Below are 21061 nucleotides of genomic sequence, written 5' to 3'. Positions count from 1 at the left end.
TGGTGAGGAGATGTGTGGGGTTAAAGTGAAGGATAGGAGGAGTAGTACAGAGCTGATGTCAATGATGGGACTGAATGAGGACATTGTGACATTGATAAGGAGATCGAGATTGCGGTGGTATGGACATGTGTTGAGAAGGGATGAAAGGGTCGGGATTAGGCGAGCGTTGGAGTTCGAGGTTGAAGGAGTGGTAGGAAGGGGTCGTCCGCGATTGGGATGGAGAGAGCAGGTGGAGAAGGACAGGGTGAAAGCGGGGTTGCGTGATACTGAGGCGAGTGACAGATGTGGATGGCGTCGAGGGGTATTTCGGTTTCATCATAGGTAGCCAAACGGCAACCCCCGATCTCGGGGAAAATGCCGTCTAAACGTGTGTTGTTGTTGTTGTGTTGAGGTTGTTTCTTGATGGTGTACCACCAAAAATGGTGAAATGTCATCATTCATCTGTTGCCGATTCTTCATGTTTTTGTTCCACGTGTTCATTTAACGATAATAAAATTTCAGGTTAATTTTGCAGTTTTCGTTTCTTTTTGTTTTTCTTTGGTAATATTTTAAATTCTGAAATGAAAAAGGTCAGTAATCTGTGATTGTATTTTCCAAATGAACAGTTCAAACAAAACGACCCATCTGCCCTTATACACATTGGCTATTACGACGCGGGCTGCTACGGCGGTGACCCTGAATTGCAGGCTCTTCTCTATTGGCTGTGCGCCTCTTACACCAACCAATCACAATTCGTTTATTTCACACATGGGGTCTCGAACATTTCCAGGGTTGGAATTGTTTTTTTTAATAATATTTTTTATTAGAGATTATGAAAATTAAATATATTAAACTATTTTTTAATAAAAATGTTTTTGATTTTTAATTTTAAAAAATACTTTAGATGAAAGTACTTGTGGAGACGGTCTTGAAATCTGACTGGTCGGTGGGTGTGCTCCTATCAGAGCTTTTGCTATGGTGCTCCAAAAAAGTTGACCAATTAGATCGAAGAGAAAGAATCGCTCGTCATGATAATGATTCTGCCGATGATGATGTTGTTGATGATGAGGATGAGAGTTTATTCGATTTTTTGCTTAACGGACGATTAAAAGGTCGTTTGTGACGATTGTGATGACGACCAGGACTTTGAATATCATGATTCACTTCGTATTTCATTGTGGCTATTGTCTTTTCAAGTTTGTGTGCGTGCGTGCTTGCGTGTGTGTGTATTTATGTGTGTATGCATGCGTGTTTTTATGCGTGCGTGTGTTTGTCTTTTCGCGTTTTTCAATATTTTTTTTATACACTAGGAAATTTTATCAAAATGAAAAAGTATCCATTTGTCCGTGTACAGTTGTTGGTCACCTTTTTTTACCTGTTCTAATAAACTATTCATTTGTTTATTGTTTTTATTATTTTTGTTTTTATTATTTTATTTTATTTACTAATTTTTCGTTTTGTTAGGGTTCATGTGTTATTCATTAAGTTTTCCTTATTGCTTTGCCAAAAGATGTCTCCTGTATTTTTTTCAAAACATTTTTTTGTATAGTTTATACATCCTCAGCAGTTAGGATTGAAAACGTCGGTGTAATGAGTGAATGAATGACTGAGTGAATGAATGATTGAGTGACTGAATGGATGAGTGAATGACTGAATGAGCACGGGAATGAACAACTGAATTAATGAACGAATACAAGTAAAGGAATGAAGATTCAGTCATCGTTTGACCGGTTGGTTGATTGGCTCTGTTGTTACTCGCTGCTATGTGATCATTTGTTAGATGGAAAAATTGATCCAAAATGAATTTATTTGGCAATTATTTTCCAGATATACCGTTAATAAACGATAATTAAAAATTTAATTGTACTTAATTATAATAATAATTAACTTTAAAGAATCGTCTAATACAGGGGTGGGCAAACTACGGGCGGCCCTTCAAAGGTAAAGTATTTCTCAATGCGGCCCTCACAGCAAAAAGTTGTACTTAATTATAATAATAATTAACTTTAAAGAATCGTCTAATACAGGGGTGGGCAAACTACGGGCGGCCCTTCTAAGGTAAAGTATTTCTCAATGCGGCCCTCACAGCAAAAAGTTTGCCCACCCCTGATCTAACACAAGGGAGCCATCATTGCCGATATGATAACGCAGAAAGCTACGTAACTTTAAATTTAACGTACCAAAAATATGGCAAAATGATTTTTGCGGTTGTAGTTAATGTAGCTGCTACAGTTTTTACTGTTGTTGAAGCTGCTGCCATAGCTACAACATCTGCTATTGGTAGAGCTGACGCTACTGCTACTACAACAGCCGTTACATTGAGAGTATTTTCAAAGTGGCTACGTATTTTTGCGGTATTTTGATTCTTATATTTTTATAATATTGCATTAATTGTTATTAAGTACTATAAAATGTATGTTGTAAGTTTATGCGTGTATGTGTGCGTGTATGTGTGCGTGTATGTGTGCGTGTGTATGTGTGTTTGCGCGTGTATATGTTTATGGAGAATTTCAAAAACGATGTTTTATTGTTTAGCCTGGTTATGTATGTTTGTGTGTGTGTTTATGTTATGTATTATTATTGGTATTATCGGTGTTATTAGGCATATATGGTGTGTTTGTGTCTGTTTGTTTGTGTGTGTGTGTGTAAATATGTGTGTTTGTATTTGTGTGTTTATGTATGTTTGTGTGTGTGAGTATGTATGTCTGTGTGTTCGTGTGTGTGTGTGTACGAGCTGTTTGTACCATTCACAACGATCTATGTAATAATTAATTTTATCATCATTAGCAATGACTACATGGTGTAATAATAATTTTTAAAGCAATGCTGTTTACATTAATAATAATAATTAATAATAATAATTAATTATAACAATAGTATTTTAATATTTATTGTTATTATAGCAATAATAAAAATTGATGATGAAGATGAACAAAGCGATTGAAATTCAATTGTGCAAATTGTTACACTTGGTCCATATGTAACTATTTCATGGATTTGGTCACAAAATAAATAAATATATATATTGATTGGATGATTCATTTAATGACTGATTGATAGGATGACTGATTGATTGAATGATTGACTTATTAATTGATTGAATGGTTGTTTGTGTGCGTGTGTGTGTGAGTTTGATAAATGTTATAATTATTATTGTGATTATGTATTATGATACTATTTTTTTTGTTCATTCCTGTTATAAAATACTACTGAAATTTTAATTGTTTATTGAATAAAATTAATTGATTGATTGATTGGTTAATTAATTAATCAATCAGTCACTCAATTCAATCATTCATTCAATCAGTCATTCATTCAATAAGTCGATCAATCAATCATTCAATCAGTCATTCAATCAATCAATCATTCAATCAGTTAATCAGCCAGTCAAATAATAAATCAATCAGTCAATTATTTAATCAATCTTTCAATCAGCCAGTCAATCAGTCTGTCAACCAATCTACCATTCAATCAATTATTTTTCAGGCTCTACTTTAGTTTTAGTCTGTGAGTCGTAATGCGTATGTCTGCTTATTTTCGTTTTTGTTGTAAAATGTAAAAATTTACAAATTGTTGTTATGAACAAAAAATAAACTGCTGATGCTAATCCTAGTATTACCACTACTACCACTACTACTACTACTGCTGCTGTTGCTGCTACAACAACAACAACTACTACTTCTACAGCTGCTACTACTACTACTACTACTACTACTAATGAAAATCCTTTTCAGCGTTTGTTAACTTCCCGTTTAATTTTTCAAAATGCTCAACTGTTCTATCATGATTGAAATCGCTAAAAATTTTAGCCCTGAACTCAAGAAACTTGGCTGTGGTTCACGATCTACCGTTAGAAAAATTGAAAAATTAAACATGAAGCCAACCAATAAGGAAACTGCTGTGATTTTTATCAATAATTGCATACATATATATTCATGTATACTTTATATATATATATATACATATATATATATATATATATACATATATATACACACACACACGCAACAATGGTTATAATTGTGGAATAATGCAATGAGTTACATTAACAATAAATTTATTGCTATGGTTGTTGTTGTTGTTATTGTTGTAATAATCGTTTTGATTTTGTTGTTGATTTTATATTCGTTCATTCTCATTCAAATACAATTTCAAAACGTGATGCCTATTGGTTGGTTGTGTTTTGGTTTATACACACACACACACACACACACACACACACACACACACAATTTCACACTATTTCTCTATCAAACATGCACACCAATTAACACATATAATTGTGTGTTGTGTGTGTGCGTGTCTGTTGTGTGTGTGCGTGTGCGTATGTGCGTAAAACCAGTTGATATAATTGACACACTATGAGGAAGGAGTATTTTCGAAACTATAGGCACCTTAGGCCTAGGCTGAACAATAATAAAACAATGAACAGCTTGCTTGCTTCATTCATCAAATCTATCGAATCTAGCCATGTTACTTAAAACTTCATCATTAATAGAGGACGCAATTTTAAGAAATCAAACACTTTCATATCCATTTTTAATGAGAATGTGATCAATATATGGTGTAAAACTCTACATCTTTTGCAAGAATAATCTGATAATAATCGTTGAATAGTTTCAAATAGTTTAACTAGTACTGCCAATACCAGTATGTCTTATGCAATGCTAAGAGAGTTTATTTAAATCTCAATTCCACTCCGGACTACGAGTCAGCTTAACAGCTACCAGACTGACATTTCATTTATTCTATTTTCTTTATAACAAATAAACAACTTTGGTTTAAAGTTAACCTAAGCATTATATCTTACTTATAGGACGAACAAAATCATCTTAACATGATTATAATAGCATAATCCAGATTTGTTACATTTGATTTTTATAAGTTACTTAGTTGAAATTCACATTGTTTCCTTAAATAAATGTTCTTTTAAACTTCAGAACATTCAATAAAAAAATATCCTTTTCAATGTTTTTCGATTTAAAAACTCTCGAAAGCTTTATTTCATAGTAAAAGCCATAGAGCGGATCTAGACAACTTTGACGGGGAGCCGAACATTGAAAATGTTGGAAATTTTAAATTTGACGGAGAGGCATGAAAATAACTAACCCTCCTCCCATGAAGTTATGGTTGTATGTAAATTTTGCACTCAATTTGTAGAAAAAAACATTTTTAGTAGGAAAAAGTTTTTCCAAAAATAGTTAAACGGATGTCTGAGATTTATTAGTAAAATATGATAGCTGGTTCAATTAACTATGAGAAAACGCTTTCACTTGCATGAAGTCCTGGTTGAAAGTTTTTTGATCGATTTATAAAAGTATTTTTCGATATTTTGTTAGTGTGTAAAATATGGTCTCTTTCTAGATGTATATATATATGTATGTGTGTGTGTTTGTTTGTGAGTGTGTTTGTACATGCGCATGCGTGTGTGTATGTATTTTAAACTAATTTACAATATTTAATTAACACAATGTGGGGAAAGTGTATTTTCCGTGCTCTAGGCAAAACAATGAGAATGCGATTGATAGCTATGTGACTAAAACTTATTTAGAAAACCATTTATGTAGATGAATGTGCATTTTGTGGAATCGGATACTACTATGTTAAATGTTTGATGACAAAAACGATGTAAAAGTTCACAGTCTCTTTTACATGTATATAATAATCCATTATGGTTGAATAGTCTCAAACGGTCTTACTATTACTATAACATAAGTAATATATGTGATACTACTAATAATAGCACTATTCTTAATTCTAGTGTTGGTGGCGTATGTGAACGGTGTTGTGATAGATCATCTGGATTTGTTAGCAGCTCCTTTGCTAGGTTTAAAATCCTTTTAAGTCTGAAGGAAATATGAAAAATTATTATATGATTGACACTTTTCAATAAATAAAAAAAAACAAGTATTTAAACCGGTTAATTGTTTTGATTGATAGGAGAGAATAAAATAAAATGGCCAACCCTAGAAGCAGCTATGCTCTACCTGACGAACTAAAAGACAACAACATAAACAACAACATAAACAACAACAACAATAGCAACAGTAATCACAACAACAACTACGACACAGGAGGCTACGACAACACAGAAAACTACAACTACGCCACGAATTACTTATATATTACAGCACAAAATGTAAACCAAAGCAACCCAGACCCAATTTTAGATCAAGCCGACACTAATAAAACACCATATTATTTGTCTTTAATTCAAAATGATGAAGCTAAACCTAGCGCTACCAACTCTGACGACACTAGAATTAAATCCTGCTACTCAGACCTGTATTTTAGCAATGGCAGTACGGACAACCCCAACAACGGCAATAGTAGCCCCTCTGGTGATGTCATCATCAATGATAATAGAGTCTATGAGGAAGTCTCTAATGACTACAGACATTTAAACAGGGCTCTTCCTGCACTGCCTGGTAAATTTATAAAAAATTGTCAACAGCCTTTTTGAAAACTTAATTAATTATTCAAATATCAAATTAATTATTTAAAGTTATAATTAAATACAAATAATTAAATAATGTTCTTTTTTTAGTTTCGGAGATATATGACAAGCCATCTAGGAGAATCTTTTGTAGCAGCAAAAACCTGAAAATTGGTCTACCTTTTTTGTTGCTAGCCGTAGGGATAATTGCAATTGTCGTTGGAGTTTATTATGGGGTGGTCAATAAGAGTAAGAATTTTGGAGATAATTATTACTTAAATTATTTTTTATTCTGTAATATTATTTATGGAATTAGGATGATTATAATTTAATGCATTTGCCGTTTCTGGCTCTCTTCTCTGAAACACTCTACCTTTTAGAGCGTAATCGATCGATTGATTGATTTATTTATTTGTAAATTAAGAATTAATTAATTAATTTAAATATATATAAATAATTGATATATTTGTTTCGCTTGGCATTTATTTGAAAAATATTCAATTATATAACGCCATCCTATATTTGACAAATCCTAATTCACCAGCTAAATCTACGCCGGATAAAAGTTGTAAGTAAAACTTTTTTCCTCATTTCGGTGGTTTATTATCTTTGAGATGAAGTTTTCATATTAAGTTGAATTTAAATTTAATAATTAATTTTAAATCTCGTAAAAGTAAATATTAAGAAATTGTACAAATTGACAATAATATAAATTAGAAAAAAAAACATTTTTAATTCAAGATCTTATAGGGGCATTATATATTTCAAGAAACCAAGATATGCCTACAAATTTTACGAAGAGTTTAACAAATTATGTTAGTGATCAAACCAAGCAAATGCTTGAACACAAATACACACATACAACACACATAAACACACACAAATACACACACACACAACCAACCACACACAGATGGATAACTGTGTTCAAAACAATAGCGTTTATAGAGACCTGAACATCCGATCGTCCATTTCAACATACACTAAAGGCTTTCAGTGAGTCTAACACTTTGATTTATAACCTTTAAATGTATAACGTCTTTATCAGTGTGCTCTTTGCTTCAATAATTTTTTCGAGATATTTCGTCTTGATAGAAAGGATTGATTTGATAACACAAGTGAAAGCCGTGTATTATACTTTTTAAAGTTCTGTTTTATTCAATTCCCTTCGATTCTAAGTCAGAGCTATCAAACACACACACACACACACACACACACACACATACACACACACACACACACAATACACACACACATCTCGTAAGAATCCACGCATCTCACAAACATTGACTGTGAATCTGATAGCAGCGATTCTTTTTGCATATTCGTCTTAACCATCACACCGATCAAACCTAATTCATTATACTACGCTTTCCGCTCTATATTCTGCGTTTTCAACTAATACGGCAGAAATATTCATGTTCGTGCCAAAAGTATCAGCGAAAACTTTGAATTAAACTTATTTGGATATCTTCAATATCAGTTATCAAATGAAATGAATTCATCCAACAGATCGGCAGCTACTACAGTTTATTTCTTCCTTACCATTAACAACGGGGAAACTGACCTCTACAGACTGTACTACTGGATCTCAACCAAATGCTCCAGCGATTCTTACGGCCAAATAAAATGCTTGGACATAACAACGTGGGAACTCATGAACACAGCTGACCCAAGGACGTTGAAGTGCGCGGAACCAACCGAAACCTAGCCTCACTAGCCACGCCAAACTACTAACCAGCTTAACGGCTACCAGACTGACATTTTATTTATTTTATTTTCTTTATAACAATTAAAAAGCTGTATTTTTCAGATAAGATTAACAAAATTATCTCTATATGATTATAATAGCATAATCCTGATTTAATATTAAGAAATAGCTTATCCATGAAAATATATATATATATTGTCAGAATTATGAAATAATACTGACTAAAAAAAACACTTCAAAGTTTTTCAACGCAAAATTTATTCACTCGATAGGGGTCATGGTGCAAGTTAATTTACTCGATAGGTGACGACGATTTTTTTTTGTTTTGCAATTTAGATGACGTCATAAATTATTACAAATTATTTTAAAATGTAATTAGTAGTTTTTTTTATTAATTGGACATACCTTGGAAATTTTAATGTTTTAAAAACACCCGAAACAAAATCTAATTTTGCTTTGATAAGGAAGGGTGTGGAAGTAAAGACTGGGTTGACTGGTTAGGCAGCTTCGAATAATCGGTGACTATTCTCGTCCCTAAGAGACTTAATGCGTGATTCTAGGCTCATTGGCATAGTTTCAGAAACGTCTTAAGTTCTCAAAAGTGGATTTGGTACGAGACTTTATGCTCATTGGCATAGTTTCGCACGCGTACTAAAGTCGCACAATTTGTTTCCAGTGTTGTTCTGACTCTTGTTGTTTTGTGTTGGTTGTGCGAAAGCCGACCAGACTCGACGGCCCAGTGAAAACAGGCCTTGGATTCTGTGAAAACGAATCCGCCTCGTTGTTCTGTTTCTTGTGCTATTTGTGGACCTAGGGTTCTTTGCTGGATTCTATACTCATTGGTATAGTTTCACGCGCAGCTTGCTATTTCCATAGGCTCCGATTTTTGTGATTTTTCCGCATTCATTTCATTTATTTCTTGGAGTTGTATCGACATCACCATCGGTTACACACGTCGAGGTTGTACGATTAAACGGCAAGAAACATATCCCAAGTCGAAGACCCAACAAGAAGAAGTTCTAATTCCTGTATTCCAGTTTGTTCATTGACATTTTACATTGTTATAGAGTTCATTAGTTCAATTCCTTTTTATTTACTTCCGTCGATTAATAAAATTGTTATCGAATATTTTTTTACGCGTTCGTGTGTTACTCAGTAAAATCATATAATTCGAAAAAAACCAGTGCCACACAGGACTGGTCGAACTCACGATAAAAATATACACAAAAATTATTGTCGGACCATGAAAAAATTCCCTGAGAAAGATAGAGGAGGAGATTACCTCACATCAGTTGTTTTCATCATTTATTAAAATTTCCGACAATTGGCGCCCAACGTGGGGCTTTGTCATCATTTAAAAATCTCCTTATCATTTATTAAAATTTCCGACAATATATATATATATATATATATATATATATATATATATCCATGAGCTTAGCTGATGTTCACATTGTACCATTCAACTTTTTTGAACCTTTCGTTACCTATCTCTACTTTTAAGTTTTGGAACATTCTATCACAATAAAATGTACTTTCAATTTTTTCCGATTTAAAATCTTTTGAAAACTTGATTTCTTTCATTGTTTATAATTTATATTAAGGCCATATACTTTGAATAATATGTAGAATAGAAACCATCAATGTAAAACCATACAGAATAGTAGGTACATTTCAAAACTAATGAAACTTTAATACAAGAATAGAGCTATTACATTTGAACTAAGGCTTTAACCGAAAAAGATATAACAATGAATAAACGATGTTAATGTTTTTAATAAAGTTAATAACAAAAGGTACACGATAGGACTAACTAACCAACCAGCATGAACACCATGAACTTTACTCTCGCGCAAGGCTTAGACTTATTTTTCACGTTGGTCTGCATAGATGTATTGAGATCTCTATGTTTTCTGATCTTATTTGGTTTTTTCCGGACTAAGCTGTTTTGATTTATTAGAAATAACGATTGTCTAGACCTAAAAAATATACAAGTTGATAAATTACACCGAATCTGCATTTCATTTTTTGAGTTACCAACAATACATTATATTTGAATTCATCCAGCATCTCAATCATTCTCTTCATATTTTTCTCATCAAATCAATCAATCAATCAATTAGTTTATAAAGCGCTATTCCCGCAATGTTCAACAGCGCTCTTCAATTAATTTAGCAAACAGATGAGTCTTGAGATCCGCTCTAAACTTCGTAAGAGATAGAGAAGTAGTCAGAGAAAAAGGTAGAAAGTTCCACAGAAAACAGCCAGAAAAAGCAAATTTAGATTTAGAAAAAGAGTGTTTAAGAAGTGAGAGCAAGAAGACGATTGCAGGCATACATCTCAATTCAATTGCTCTTAAATCATTCTCCAATTTTAGACTTATATTTCATCCAGTATCTCAATCATTCTCTTCATACTCTTCTCATCGAACAGACATCTCAATCTCTCTCAAATCTTTCTCAAATTTTAGAATTCACTTATATGGAGTAATAATTTTTGGAGACGAGCTTTGTTAAATGATGCTTTCGCACATAGAAAATTGAGCGATTTGTTAATTAAATTGAATTTAGAGAGTGAAAAAACTATATTTTTCAAAAGCACTTGAAGAAACTGCATTTGAAATAAGTCCAAAGGCAGGTAAATAAAATCACATACATTGTCATTACATACATTAAATAATCTATGAGAAGTTTTTTGCCATCTTCACAAACGGTTCTTCCAACGCTCGTGATTGAATGAAATGTAGAAAATAGCAGAGATTAGCGGCGTTTTATTGAAGAATATCACATCGAAATATTCAAAAATTTTTGCCTGATTAGAAATTAAGTAGCTCGGAATGGAGTGGTTGCAGTATTCAAGTGACTATGAACATTACTGTCCTAACTGTGATGAACATTTCTCCTCCTATCAGGTTGGTCAAGTCCAGCTTTTATCATTGTTTTTATTTATTTTTTTGGATTAGGCACTCTTGTTCATAAATAAAGAAACATTCCTATTCTAAAATAACATTAATAATTTAATATCAATTAATTATGTATGTTATTTAAGTTAATGAGCCAAAATCAAAAATAACAAATGTGATGACTACTAGAGAACATTTTTAAAAGATAAATAATCTATAATTATTATAATGAATATTTTTTTTAAAGTTTTTTCTAGTGTATATATATTACCAGTCTAGTCTATACTGATACTCCATAGTGTTTTTATTCAAGATTTTTAACTTTGTGAATGCTATTTTATTTAAAACATTTTTTGTTTATTAAATTTATTCAGGAGTTTTCAAAGCATATAGTCAGCATCCGACATCTACAGCTGCTTTCTCGATTTATAGCTGTATGCAAATTTTATTTTTTTAAGTTTTCTTAATGTAACTCATTTAAATAATAACTCTCCACTAATAAGAATAAATTATGTTAATGATGGTATGGCCGTTTTGACGATAACCGTTTGATTGACATGTTTAGATACTAACCACAAAAAATATCACACCATGCTTAATCTAGAAAAAACCAGGCTCCAGTGAACAACCTAGCTACATAGATGACAACAATAACAGTGATGACAACCTTAAGGGCAGTGACCTCTATGATCCCATATCCTCGAGTGTCATTCCCCAATCAATTATTCCAACCATTGGTGGTTACACAGCAGCTGTCAAGAGGCCCATGAATGGTGCAGAGGTGCATGCAACTAAAGTAAGGAAGTTGAATGATATGCTGAGAAAATTAGAAGATGAAGGGTCCAGGTATGATAGGGCTTCTCCACCCCCTAAGTTACCCTCTGGTTTTGTGGGGCCTTCAGATTATGATGAGTTATCTCTCCGAAGTAAATTGTCAACTTTATTCGATGTGGGCTCCTCAGATATTTGTTAGATTTTATTTTTTCTTAATTTTTTGTTCGTCATCAGTTTTTGAATCCAACTTAATTATCCATACATTCATTCATTCATACATTTGTTCGTTCATTCATTCATTTATTCATTCATTCATTCATTTATCTATTCATTCATTCAGCCATCCTTTTATCAATTCATCCATTCATTCCTTCATCCATTCATTCATATATCCATCCATCCATCCACATCTAACAGTGACTGATAAAGACATTTTCAGTGGACAGAGCAGCAAAAAAATTGACCAAATAATGGCCGAATCATTCATAAACAGTCGCAAGCTTGCCCAGCACATCAGAGATATGAAGAGTAAGCATCACAGAGATAATAGAGGATATATCAGGGATACTCTGGAGATATCCATCAATCATAAGTTATCCTCCTCCCACCACCATTCCCCATCTCCTTCCTCTTCCTCGAGGATAGTCGAATCGGCCAGGGACGAAAGAAAATCTCAAAGATTACACGATAGCGCTATCAGCAGTGCTTTTAGAAGTAGTTTAAAAGCGAAGTTAGATTCCTACAGTAATGGAAGGTATAGTAACATTACTAGCAGTAGTAACAACGGTAGTAGCGGTGGTGGCAATTATCTTAGTAGGTATTTAGATGAAGATTATGGGGCAGATGATGAAAGTACTTATGCTAGCAACGTCATCAGCAGTAATTGTAGATCTGTATATAGTAATCTCGACTGTGACTACCGCGATTACGTAAAGGGTAAGATCAATAGCCTTGGTGCTAAGATGACCGATAGAGAATACGGTACCAGCTGCAAAGAACGTAGTACCATTAGGGAATATAGCATTCGTAAAAGTACCAGTAAAGAATATGGAGTAGAGAGAAAGAGGGGCGAAACTAGTTCTATCCCAAATTTGATGGATATCGATGTTTCCAGTGTGGGAGATCTTGACGGTGGCAAGGATTATTTCGGTAGGCCCCACGGCAGAGGGGGGTCACCAGCATCGACCTCGTCATCGTTATCTCGTACGTCATCGTCCAGGAAGTTGATGACGAACAAGATGAAGATTGTTCTGGAGGACGTTGACCTCAGGCACAAATTAAGGAAATATGTTGCCGGTAAAGGTCTGCTGGTTTTAAATAATTTATATTGGATTTTTAGGCTTTTAACATTTTTTTCATGCTTCGACTGATTTATTTGTATTAGTTTATTTGATTTTAAGTTTTTCCTTTATCCCATTGTTGTTAACATTTTTTTTTTTCCGTTTTTTTATCCGATGTGATATCTTCTAGAGAGCAAGTCTGCCCTACCAATCACAAAACCCATGAACCAGTCTGACTTCTCGTCGTACTCATCATCATGCCACACCTCTCAGAAGAGGGAGTCAACAAGTGCCACTAGAACTAATAAACATTCAAAGGACATCAAACCACTCATTAAAAATTTTCCAGTAGCTAAAAACACGCCACATGATGATACTGACCATTTTTCACCTGCTACTAAAAAGAACAGTTTCTCGAGACCAGAGTCTTCTACATTATTTTTGGATAAAAAATCTTCGATCACCAGCAAGAGTGATAGTGCTGCCAGAAAATTTAGCAGCAGCCGCAGCAGCAAGATTTGTCTACCATCACCCAATCCCAGCCTGGATGACATGAAAGTTAAACATTCACTACAACAATCGTATCAGTTTGAAAAAGCAAGATTCCCTTTACTCCCAACTCCCATTTCAAATCCCATACCAAGCCCTATCGTGGAAACTACCGATAGTAGATACCACAGGCAACCGTTGCTGAACAAGCCGTTGCTAGGCTGTCTACCGGTTAGGCCGTTGATGGATTTTGTGGAGATGCCAGTAAAGGCTTTCCACGCGTCTCCGCTGTTACCCCTTCCACCCCCTCCTCAGCCACTTCTCGGAAGTCCCTATGGTAACTTTCCACCAGCACCACCACCGCCGTCGTCGTCCTACACCAAGCCAATCCGGCACCCACCATCGTCATCGTTTGCTAAAAAGGCATCATCGTCATTTAGTAGGAAGAAGACATCCTCATCTTCAAAACCTCCAACCTCCTCATTAACGACATCATCAACGTCATCAGCGTCGAAAGCAACAGCAGTGGCCACAACAGCCACAACAACGTCGGCGTCTAAAACATTGGATGCAAAGATGTGTTTGGAGGAGGAGAATAAAACTGCCACTCCGAATAAAAATGAAACAGCAGATGGCATCAGCAGCATTAACGACAGCAATGACATTAATAAGGTGAATGATAACAGCTCAGCAACGTCAAAAACGACGAAATCTGCCGGTGACCTCGAGCAGAGGTCAAATTCCAGGGTCAGATCAGATCTGGTAAAACCAATGTCAAGGATGAAGAAAATGCTTGAAGGTTCTCCATCTGATTTGACACTGGACTCGTTGACCACTGATAAGGTAGTTAGTCAGTTGGCCAGTGTTTTGAATTCTTTTGCTGGTTGTGTTTGCATGTGTGTGTGTGTGTCTGTCTGTGTGTGTGTGTGTTGTTTGTTTGAATATGTATGTTTGTGTTTATCTCTGTGATTTTATTGGAGGAATGATTAGACTATTAAACGAACTCAAGAGGCAGACGAATGAATGAATGGGTCAATAAATTATGATAATGAATAGATCAATAAATTATAATAATTAATTAACCTTCCAAAGGTCAAGGACATGGGGGTCACTGAAATGATGATCGTCTTCAAGAATCTACTGAGTAAGATGGTCAGTGATATGATCAATGAAGAAACTCTGAAGTCTAAGGTTGTTGCTTTTGTTGCAGTTGTTGTTTTTGTTGCTGTTGACATGCATTTTCGATGTTGTAACTGTGTTGGTAACATAGCAACGAAAACAAAATCAATTAAATTTATAACAATAAACATCACGTAAGGTACACATCAACCAAATCCTTCTGGAGAGTTTAAACCAGAAGCACGAACTGATGCCAGACTCATTAAGGTACTTCACAGACAAACATCCGAAGAAGGTTTCCAACTTCCTGTCGATCCTTCGTTTCCTCGATCCGGATATCCTGCTGGGACTCAACCTGCTACTAAAGAAAGAACTCGGTGATAATGATGAAGACGACGACGACAAGGATGTTGATGGGGGTGACTGCCGTGTCGATATGGATTGTAAAAACGTTAGTAGTGGTAGCTGCGGTAATGCTAGTGGTGGTTCCAGTAAGATCAAAAACCGCAGCTGCAGCAAGAGTAGTAACTGCAGTGACGGCAAAAAGCCAAACGAATCAATGGCAAACTCCAATGAGTCCATGATCAAGCATATATTATTTGATGAGGATGACCAACTTGACCACCCCTCTAAATCAAGTGGACCTCTCCTTCCTACGCCCTCCAAATCCGGGCTGCTACCATTACCGTCTTGGAAAAAATTTTAATAGTAGGGGAGTGGGTACTCCCTAACTGATAGCTTTTGAAAAGGTGGTGTTTAAAAATTGACGTGTGATTGGTTGCAAATTTATTGATGTGCTATTGGAGAATAAAAGGATGTCTGAGCTCTGATTGGATGGGAAAGAATTGCTTGAAACGTGACTGTACGAAACATTTAATGAATAGAATAAATATTTGTCACCGGTTAATTAAATTAAATGACGTCACAATTGCTGTTTATGTCTGTTTATAATAATAATTACTATCACAAAATGGTTGACTAATTGTTTCCTCTGTTTTTTTATTATTCAATTAATAATTTATATTAATAATTATTAATAATAATAATAATTATTATTATTATTATTTATTTATCATTGATGTAAGGATTGTTATTTGAGTTTATTACAGCATAACTTAACAAAGTTTAAAGTGGTTCGGTGCGCTGGCGTCTGTGTAAGAAGAACCACCAAACACAACCGAAGAATAAGTAAATTGACGTATGAATGCTTTCAACTGAATGTGTGTATTATTATTTTCGTAATATCTTTCAAATAATGAATGTGTTGTTGATGTTGTTGTTTGTTGTTGTTGTAGGCGTGTGTTTAAACGAGTAAATGTTGTTAAAATGATGATTTTAAAGGGTTGAAATTATAAATAAATTGGTGAATAATATTTGGATGTTATAAAGTTATATGATATAATATAACTTCAAAGTTAAATGTGTTTTGTCTGCATGTGTTTATGTATTTAGCTCTTCATCATTAAGGATAATATTGTTATTATCATTGTAATATTAATAATATTATTATTATTTATACAAATTGTTTTTGAATGCTTCTGGTGATACATACTGTTCTCTTTGTGTTGCGTTTTTATGGCTATCATCCCTGAAATGAATAGAATCAGTTGATTCACCGTGTGTTCGTTAGGCCACACCAAACACTACGTGGATGTAAAAAAAAACAGTGTATATGTACAATTTATAGGTTGGGAGTACCTATTTGCACATGTTCGGAAGTGTGATCCTCTTCGCTCTCTTGTCTTTTTGATTTGATATAAATTTCGAGTAAGGTTTTTCCTAATTTTAATTCATTAAGCCAAAAAGTTGTTCTACGAGATAGGCTCTCATAAACTGTCTTCGATATCTTACAAGCGTTTTTTATCTTTCCAGTAGTTATACTGGAAAGATTGGAGGGAAAAGAGATCGCGGTTAACAACGAGTAACATTATTGAAGTCCTGTCACTTGTTGAATATCACCACATTTCAACTACTACAGAGTGTTGAAGATCGGGTTTTGTGGAGGGCGATGGTCGCCAATGTCCTGAAGGGATAAGGCACGAGAAAGAAGTTTTTTATTTGCAGCAGCTACCTTAGGTATATATCAAACAATTACGTTGGTTTTCATTAAACCATTAGCGGTTCTAAAAATAATTGATTAACTAATTAAGATAAAAATCTTTATTTTTCAAAATAATTGACACAAATAGACTCAACCCATATTTAACAAATATAAATTAATTAAACTTTCTCATCAACATGCCCAGAAGACAATGCAGCTTGAAATCTTTGTCAATGCGTAATGAACATCCACACAAGTATTTGGTAAAGTGTGTATGTGTATATGTATATATATGTATGTGTGTATTTCGGCCTTTGTATGTGTGTGTGTGTGTGTGTGTGTGTGTGTGTGTGTACAACAGTAATAGTTAATATTTAAGAAATACCATATAAAAATACAAATTTAAAGCTTGTGAAGGTACACATAATGTATACAAAAAAAACATACAGTTATGTTTACAGGAATTGACATCTGAAAATCCCTGTATATATCATATAGGCAATAGTATAAATACATACATATATATTATTCCTTATGCGTTATATATGTGCGTGTGTGTGTGTTTGTGCGTGTGTGTGTGTTTGTGCGTGTGTGTGTTTGTATGTGTGTGTGTTTGTGCGTGTGTGTGTGCTTTATTAGCATTAGATACATCCACACCAGTATTTGGAAATGTGAGTATGTGTGTGTCTGTGTGTGTGTGTGTGTCGGTGTGTTACAAAAGGGGTGGGAAAACTAGAACTCGAAAAAATTGCTATTTAAGTACATATGCGGCCCTTCAAAGGTGAAATAGTTCTCAATGCGGCCCTCACGGCAAAAAGTTTGCCCATCCCTGTTTTAGAAAATAAATACAGACATCAACAAATAAATTTTCTGCTACTAAACTGATTAGTTATTTCAACGAATCACATCGAAAATCTTTTTCAAAATTGTTTGAAATAGTCAGTCATATGGATAATTAACTGTCAATTATTAAAAAAAACATAATTAATATTATTATTACAATTAATCGTAATGCAGTTAATAATTTAAAAATAATTAAAATGGGAATTAAATTTTGAGTTTTACCTCGATTCAATTACCACCATTGTTACGGCGGCGACCTTTCAATTATCTTTTCTTATTTTGTATCTTCTGGTTTAAATTTTAAAAAAACGTTGGAACCGAAAGATACTAAATAAAACAAGGTAACACCTAGGACGCCATTTTTTTCGTCTTGGTCTAAATGAAAAAAATTTTTTACAGATGCAATGGGAAACTGACTTCGTTCAACCAACTCAGTGAAGAAGAATGAATGAATGAATGAACGAATAAATGAATGAATGAATGAATGAACGAACGATCGAACGAACGAATGAAGTATACAAACAAATTTATAAAACAACTTAGAAACAAATGAATGAATAAATCAATATATAAAAATACATTTATAGATTAATAGATTTATAGATTATAGACATTTATAGATTAATAAATTTCTTTTTTAGCTAATAGTAGAGTAACAACGAAAGAGTTCATCATAGTATATTTATAAAGGGAGAACAGTTCTTCTGTCAGATTTAAATTTATAACAGACGTTAATTAAAATAAATTTTTTGGTTCGACTGGAGCATAAAATAAATTTATAAATAAATAAATGAAAAAAAACATATAAATTACAAAAAAGACTTTTTATTTATATTTATTTATTATTTATTTTCTAATTGTTATCTACAAATACAAATATTATATCATAACTATGTATGTTTGATTTATCAACATCCATATCAATAACACAATAAGATAGGCTGCAGTTCATTGTAATACAAGAGTTTTTACACACAACCACACACACACACACGCACGCACTTACACACACACACACACACTTTGAATAGATATAATATCAATTGAAGACATACACACACATATTAAATAGATATCATATCAATTGAAGACATATTTTTTAGAACCTTAAAAGCAATGGTGCATTGTATATATAACTGTTTTCTTATTGGAAAAATTGAACACATGGATTGATGAATGAATAGATAGATGAATTGATGAATAAATGAATGGATGAATAGATAGATGGATGGATGAATGGATATAGATAAATGGATATTGATGGATAGATAGATAATAGGATCAAAATAGATGAATGAACAAGTATACGAACGACAGACAAGTTTTTACGTTAAAAATTGACAATTTGGACTTCGAATCTTGAATGAATGAATGAATGTATGAATGAATAAACGACCGACCGACCGAACGAACGAACGAATGAATAAACGAACGAACGAACGAACAAACGAATGAATAAATGAATAGAAGAATGCATGAATGGATTAATGAGTGGGTAGATGAATGAATGACCAAACAGACAAACGAACAACCACACTAGTATTGCACATTCAAAATCATTCATTCCTTCATTCCTTAGACACATCCGCAAATCTGGACAGCGGGTAGAGCAGTTTGACCGGGGTGGGCGGAGTCTCTGAGCTGATACTTCCTGGCAGGTAGTACAAGCACTCGCCTGGTCGATGATGGGAAAAATATTTGCATTCATTCATTCATTCGTTCGTTCGTTCGTTCGTTCGTTCGTACGTTCGTTCATTCATTCATTCGTTCATTCATTCGTTCGTTCATTCATTTATTCGTTCATTCATTATCATTAATAATCATTCATTCGTTCATTTGTTCTTTCATTTGTTCGTTCGTTCATTTATTCATTCATCCATCCATCCATCCATCCATACATTCATTCATCAACTCATTCATTCATCCATCAATTTATTCATTCATTCATTCATCAATAATTTTACGCCACAAAAAAACACCATCCCAACCTAATTTCGACCTACGGACAGCATCCTCGATGAATTCAACGATGGAAGTGGAAGCGCCGTGGCCGACGACAGCCACAGCCGACGATTGCGAGAGTGTGGCGCCTGCGTTCTCACTTGTGGTCGAGCCAGATTTCATGCGCTGTGTGTAAAAACTGAAGACGCCTGTGAAGAAGTGAATGGATGAATGAATGTATGAAAGAATGGGTGAATTAATAGATGATTGATAAACCCTAACCACCCAAAAATGAATGTATGAATGAATGAATGAATTAATTAATGGATGAATTAATGGATGATTGATTAACCCTAACCACCCAGAATGAGTGTATGAATGAATGTATGAATAAATGAATGAATGAATGAAGGAATTGATAAATGAATGAATGAATAAATGAGTTAATTAAAAAATTAATGAAATAATGAATTATTGGATGAATTAACGAATGATTGATTAACCATAACCGCCTATCATCACATTCAAACAACACGAACGAAACCTACCACTATGATGTTCAATGCGGGTATGATGGGTCCTTCCCTCCGATCTGAAGGAGACACTTAGGATGTACCTCTCATCAGAACTGTCCCTGACCAAGAACCAACCGTCCGGAGACTTTGAAAGTTTCACCTCTGCCTCTTCGAAGTTCAGACTCCCCCAGTACCATTCTTTCTGTGTTGGGTGGTGGGGAAGGTTTTTTGTAATGTCTCGCTTGTTGTTTGATGGTTTGTTTGTTCGTTCGTTTGTTTGTTTTATCTATCAGTTTATTTATACACATAAACACACACACACACGTACACATACACAAACACATAGAAACACACACATACACACCCACACACATACACACATAGACAATGATGAAAAAGTTAGTAAAATAGAGCTAGACTAAGATTTAGAGAGCCAGACACCCACACATATACACATAAACTACCCATACATACATACACATACATACATACACATACACACATGCACACATAAACACACACATACACACACACACATACAGAGTGAAAAGACAGCAGAAACAAAAACAGACGTATTTGTCTTGCTCAGCGCGATCACCTTATGATTCTAATTGCAGTCCTCGCCAACAAACAAAACAAAATAAAATAAAATAAATAAATTTATTGGAATGATAATATTATTTTTTGTAAAATAAATATTTTCTCGATGTTATCACAAAACTTATCATCGTCATCATCATCATCATCGTCGTCATCAACAACATCATCATCATCATCGTCAACAATAACAACTACATAATGATTACCATCAACAACATCATCATCTTCAACAACATTATCATCATCATCAACAACAACATCAACAAAATCATTATCATCATCGTGATCCTCATTGCCATCATCATCAACATTACTATCATCATTATCATCAACATCATCATCATTACCATCAACACCATCATCATCATCAGCAACAACAGCAGTGTTTTCTTTCGGCTGATTTAGAGCACTCTAGCAGTAGAAACATCAAT

At 34.0% G+C, this 21061-nt stretch overlaps 4 protein-coding genes across 4 annotated transcripts in view; 3 read left to right on the top strand and 1 right to left on the bottom strand.

Moving 5' to 3' along the window:
- Window positions 1-1102, top strand: part of HELRODRAFT_177697 (hypothetical protein) — a gene marked incomplete at both ends in the record, with an annotated part of 4495 nt that extends 3393 nt beyond the window's left edge. Inside the window, 2 exons of the mRNA XM_009025860.1 lie at window positions 606-770; window positions 884-1102. Coding sequence (XP_009024108.1) covers window positions 606-770; window positions 884-1102 — 384 coding nt within the window. The remainder of the gene's footprint in view (window positions 1-605; window positions 771-883) is intronic.
- A 4711-nt stretch (window positions 1103-5813) lies between these two features.
- On the top strand, window positions 5814-9656 carry HELRODRAFT_193169 (hypothetical protein). The gene is made up of 6 exons (XM_009025859.1): window positions 5814-6407; window positions 6527-6664; window positions 7157-7230; window positions 7329-7411; window positions 7928-8322; window positions 9518-9656. The coding sequence occupies exons 1-5, from the start codon at window positions 5936-5938 to the stop codon at window positions 8124-8126; spliced, it is 966 nt and encodes a 321-aa protein (XP_009024107.1). The 5' UTR covers window positions 5814-5935; the 3' UTR covers window positions 8127-8322; window positions 9518-9656.
- A 2639-nt stretch (window positions 9657-12295) lies between these two features.
- HELRODRAFT_193168 (hypothetical protein) lies at window positions 12296-16061 on the top strand. The gene is made up of 5 exons (XM_009025858.1): window positions 12296-13104; window positions 13273-14417; window positions 14664-14762; window positions 14890-15926; window positions 15953-16061. Exons 1-4 carry the CDS (start codon window positions 12324-12326, stop codon window positions 15394-15396), a joined length of 2532 nt encoding a protein of 843 aa, XP_009024106.1. The 5' UTR covers window positions 12296-12323; the 3' UTR covers window positions 15397-15926; window positions 15953-16061.
- Window positions 16062-19142: 3081 nt separating this feature from the next.
- HELRODRAFT_177694 (hypothetical protein) overlaps window positions 19143-21061 on the bottom strand; it is a gene marked incomplete at both ends in the record, with an annotated part of 3497 nt that continues 1578 nt past the window's right edge. Inside the window, 3 exons of the mRNA XM_009025857.1 lie at window positions 19143-19249; window positions 19563-19724; window positions 20064-20232. Of these exons, the coding sequence (XP_009024105.1) occupies window positions 19143-19249; window positions 19563-19724; window positions 20064-20232 (438 nt within the window). The remainder of the gene's footprint in view (window positions 19250-19562; window positions 19725-20063; window positions 20233-21061) is intronic.

This window comes from Helobdella robusta, assembly GCF_000326865.2.
Source record: "Helobdella robusta unplaced genomic scaffold HELROscaffold_44, whole genome shotgun sequence".
Taxonomy (NCBI): domain Eukaryota; kingdom Metazoa; phylum Annelida; class Clitellata; order Rhynchobdellida; family Glossiphoniidae; genus Helobdella; species Helobdella robusta.
This window is presented reverse-complemented; position numbering and strand designations above follow the sequence as displayed.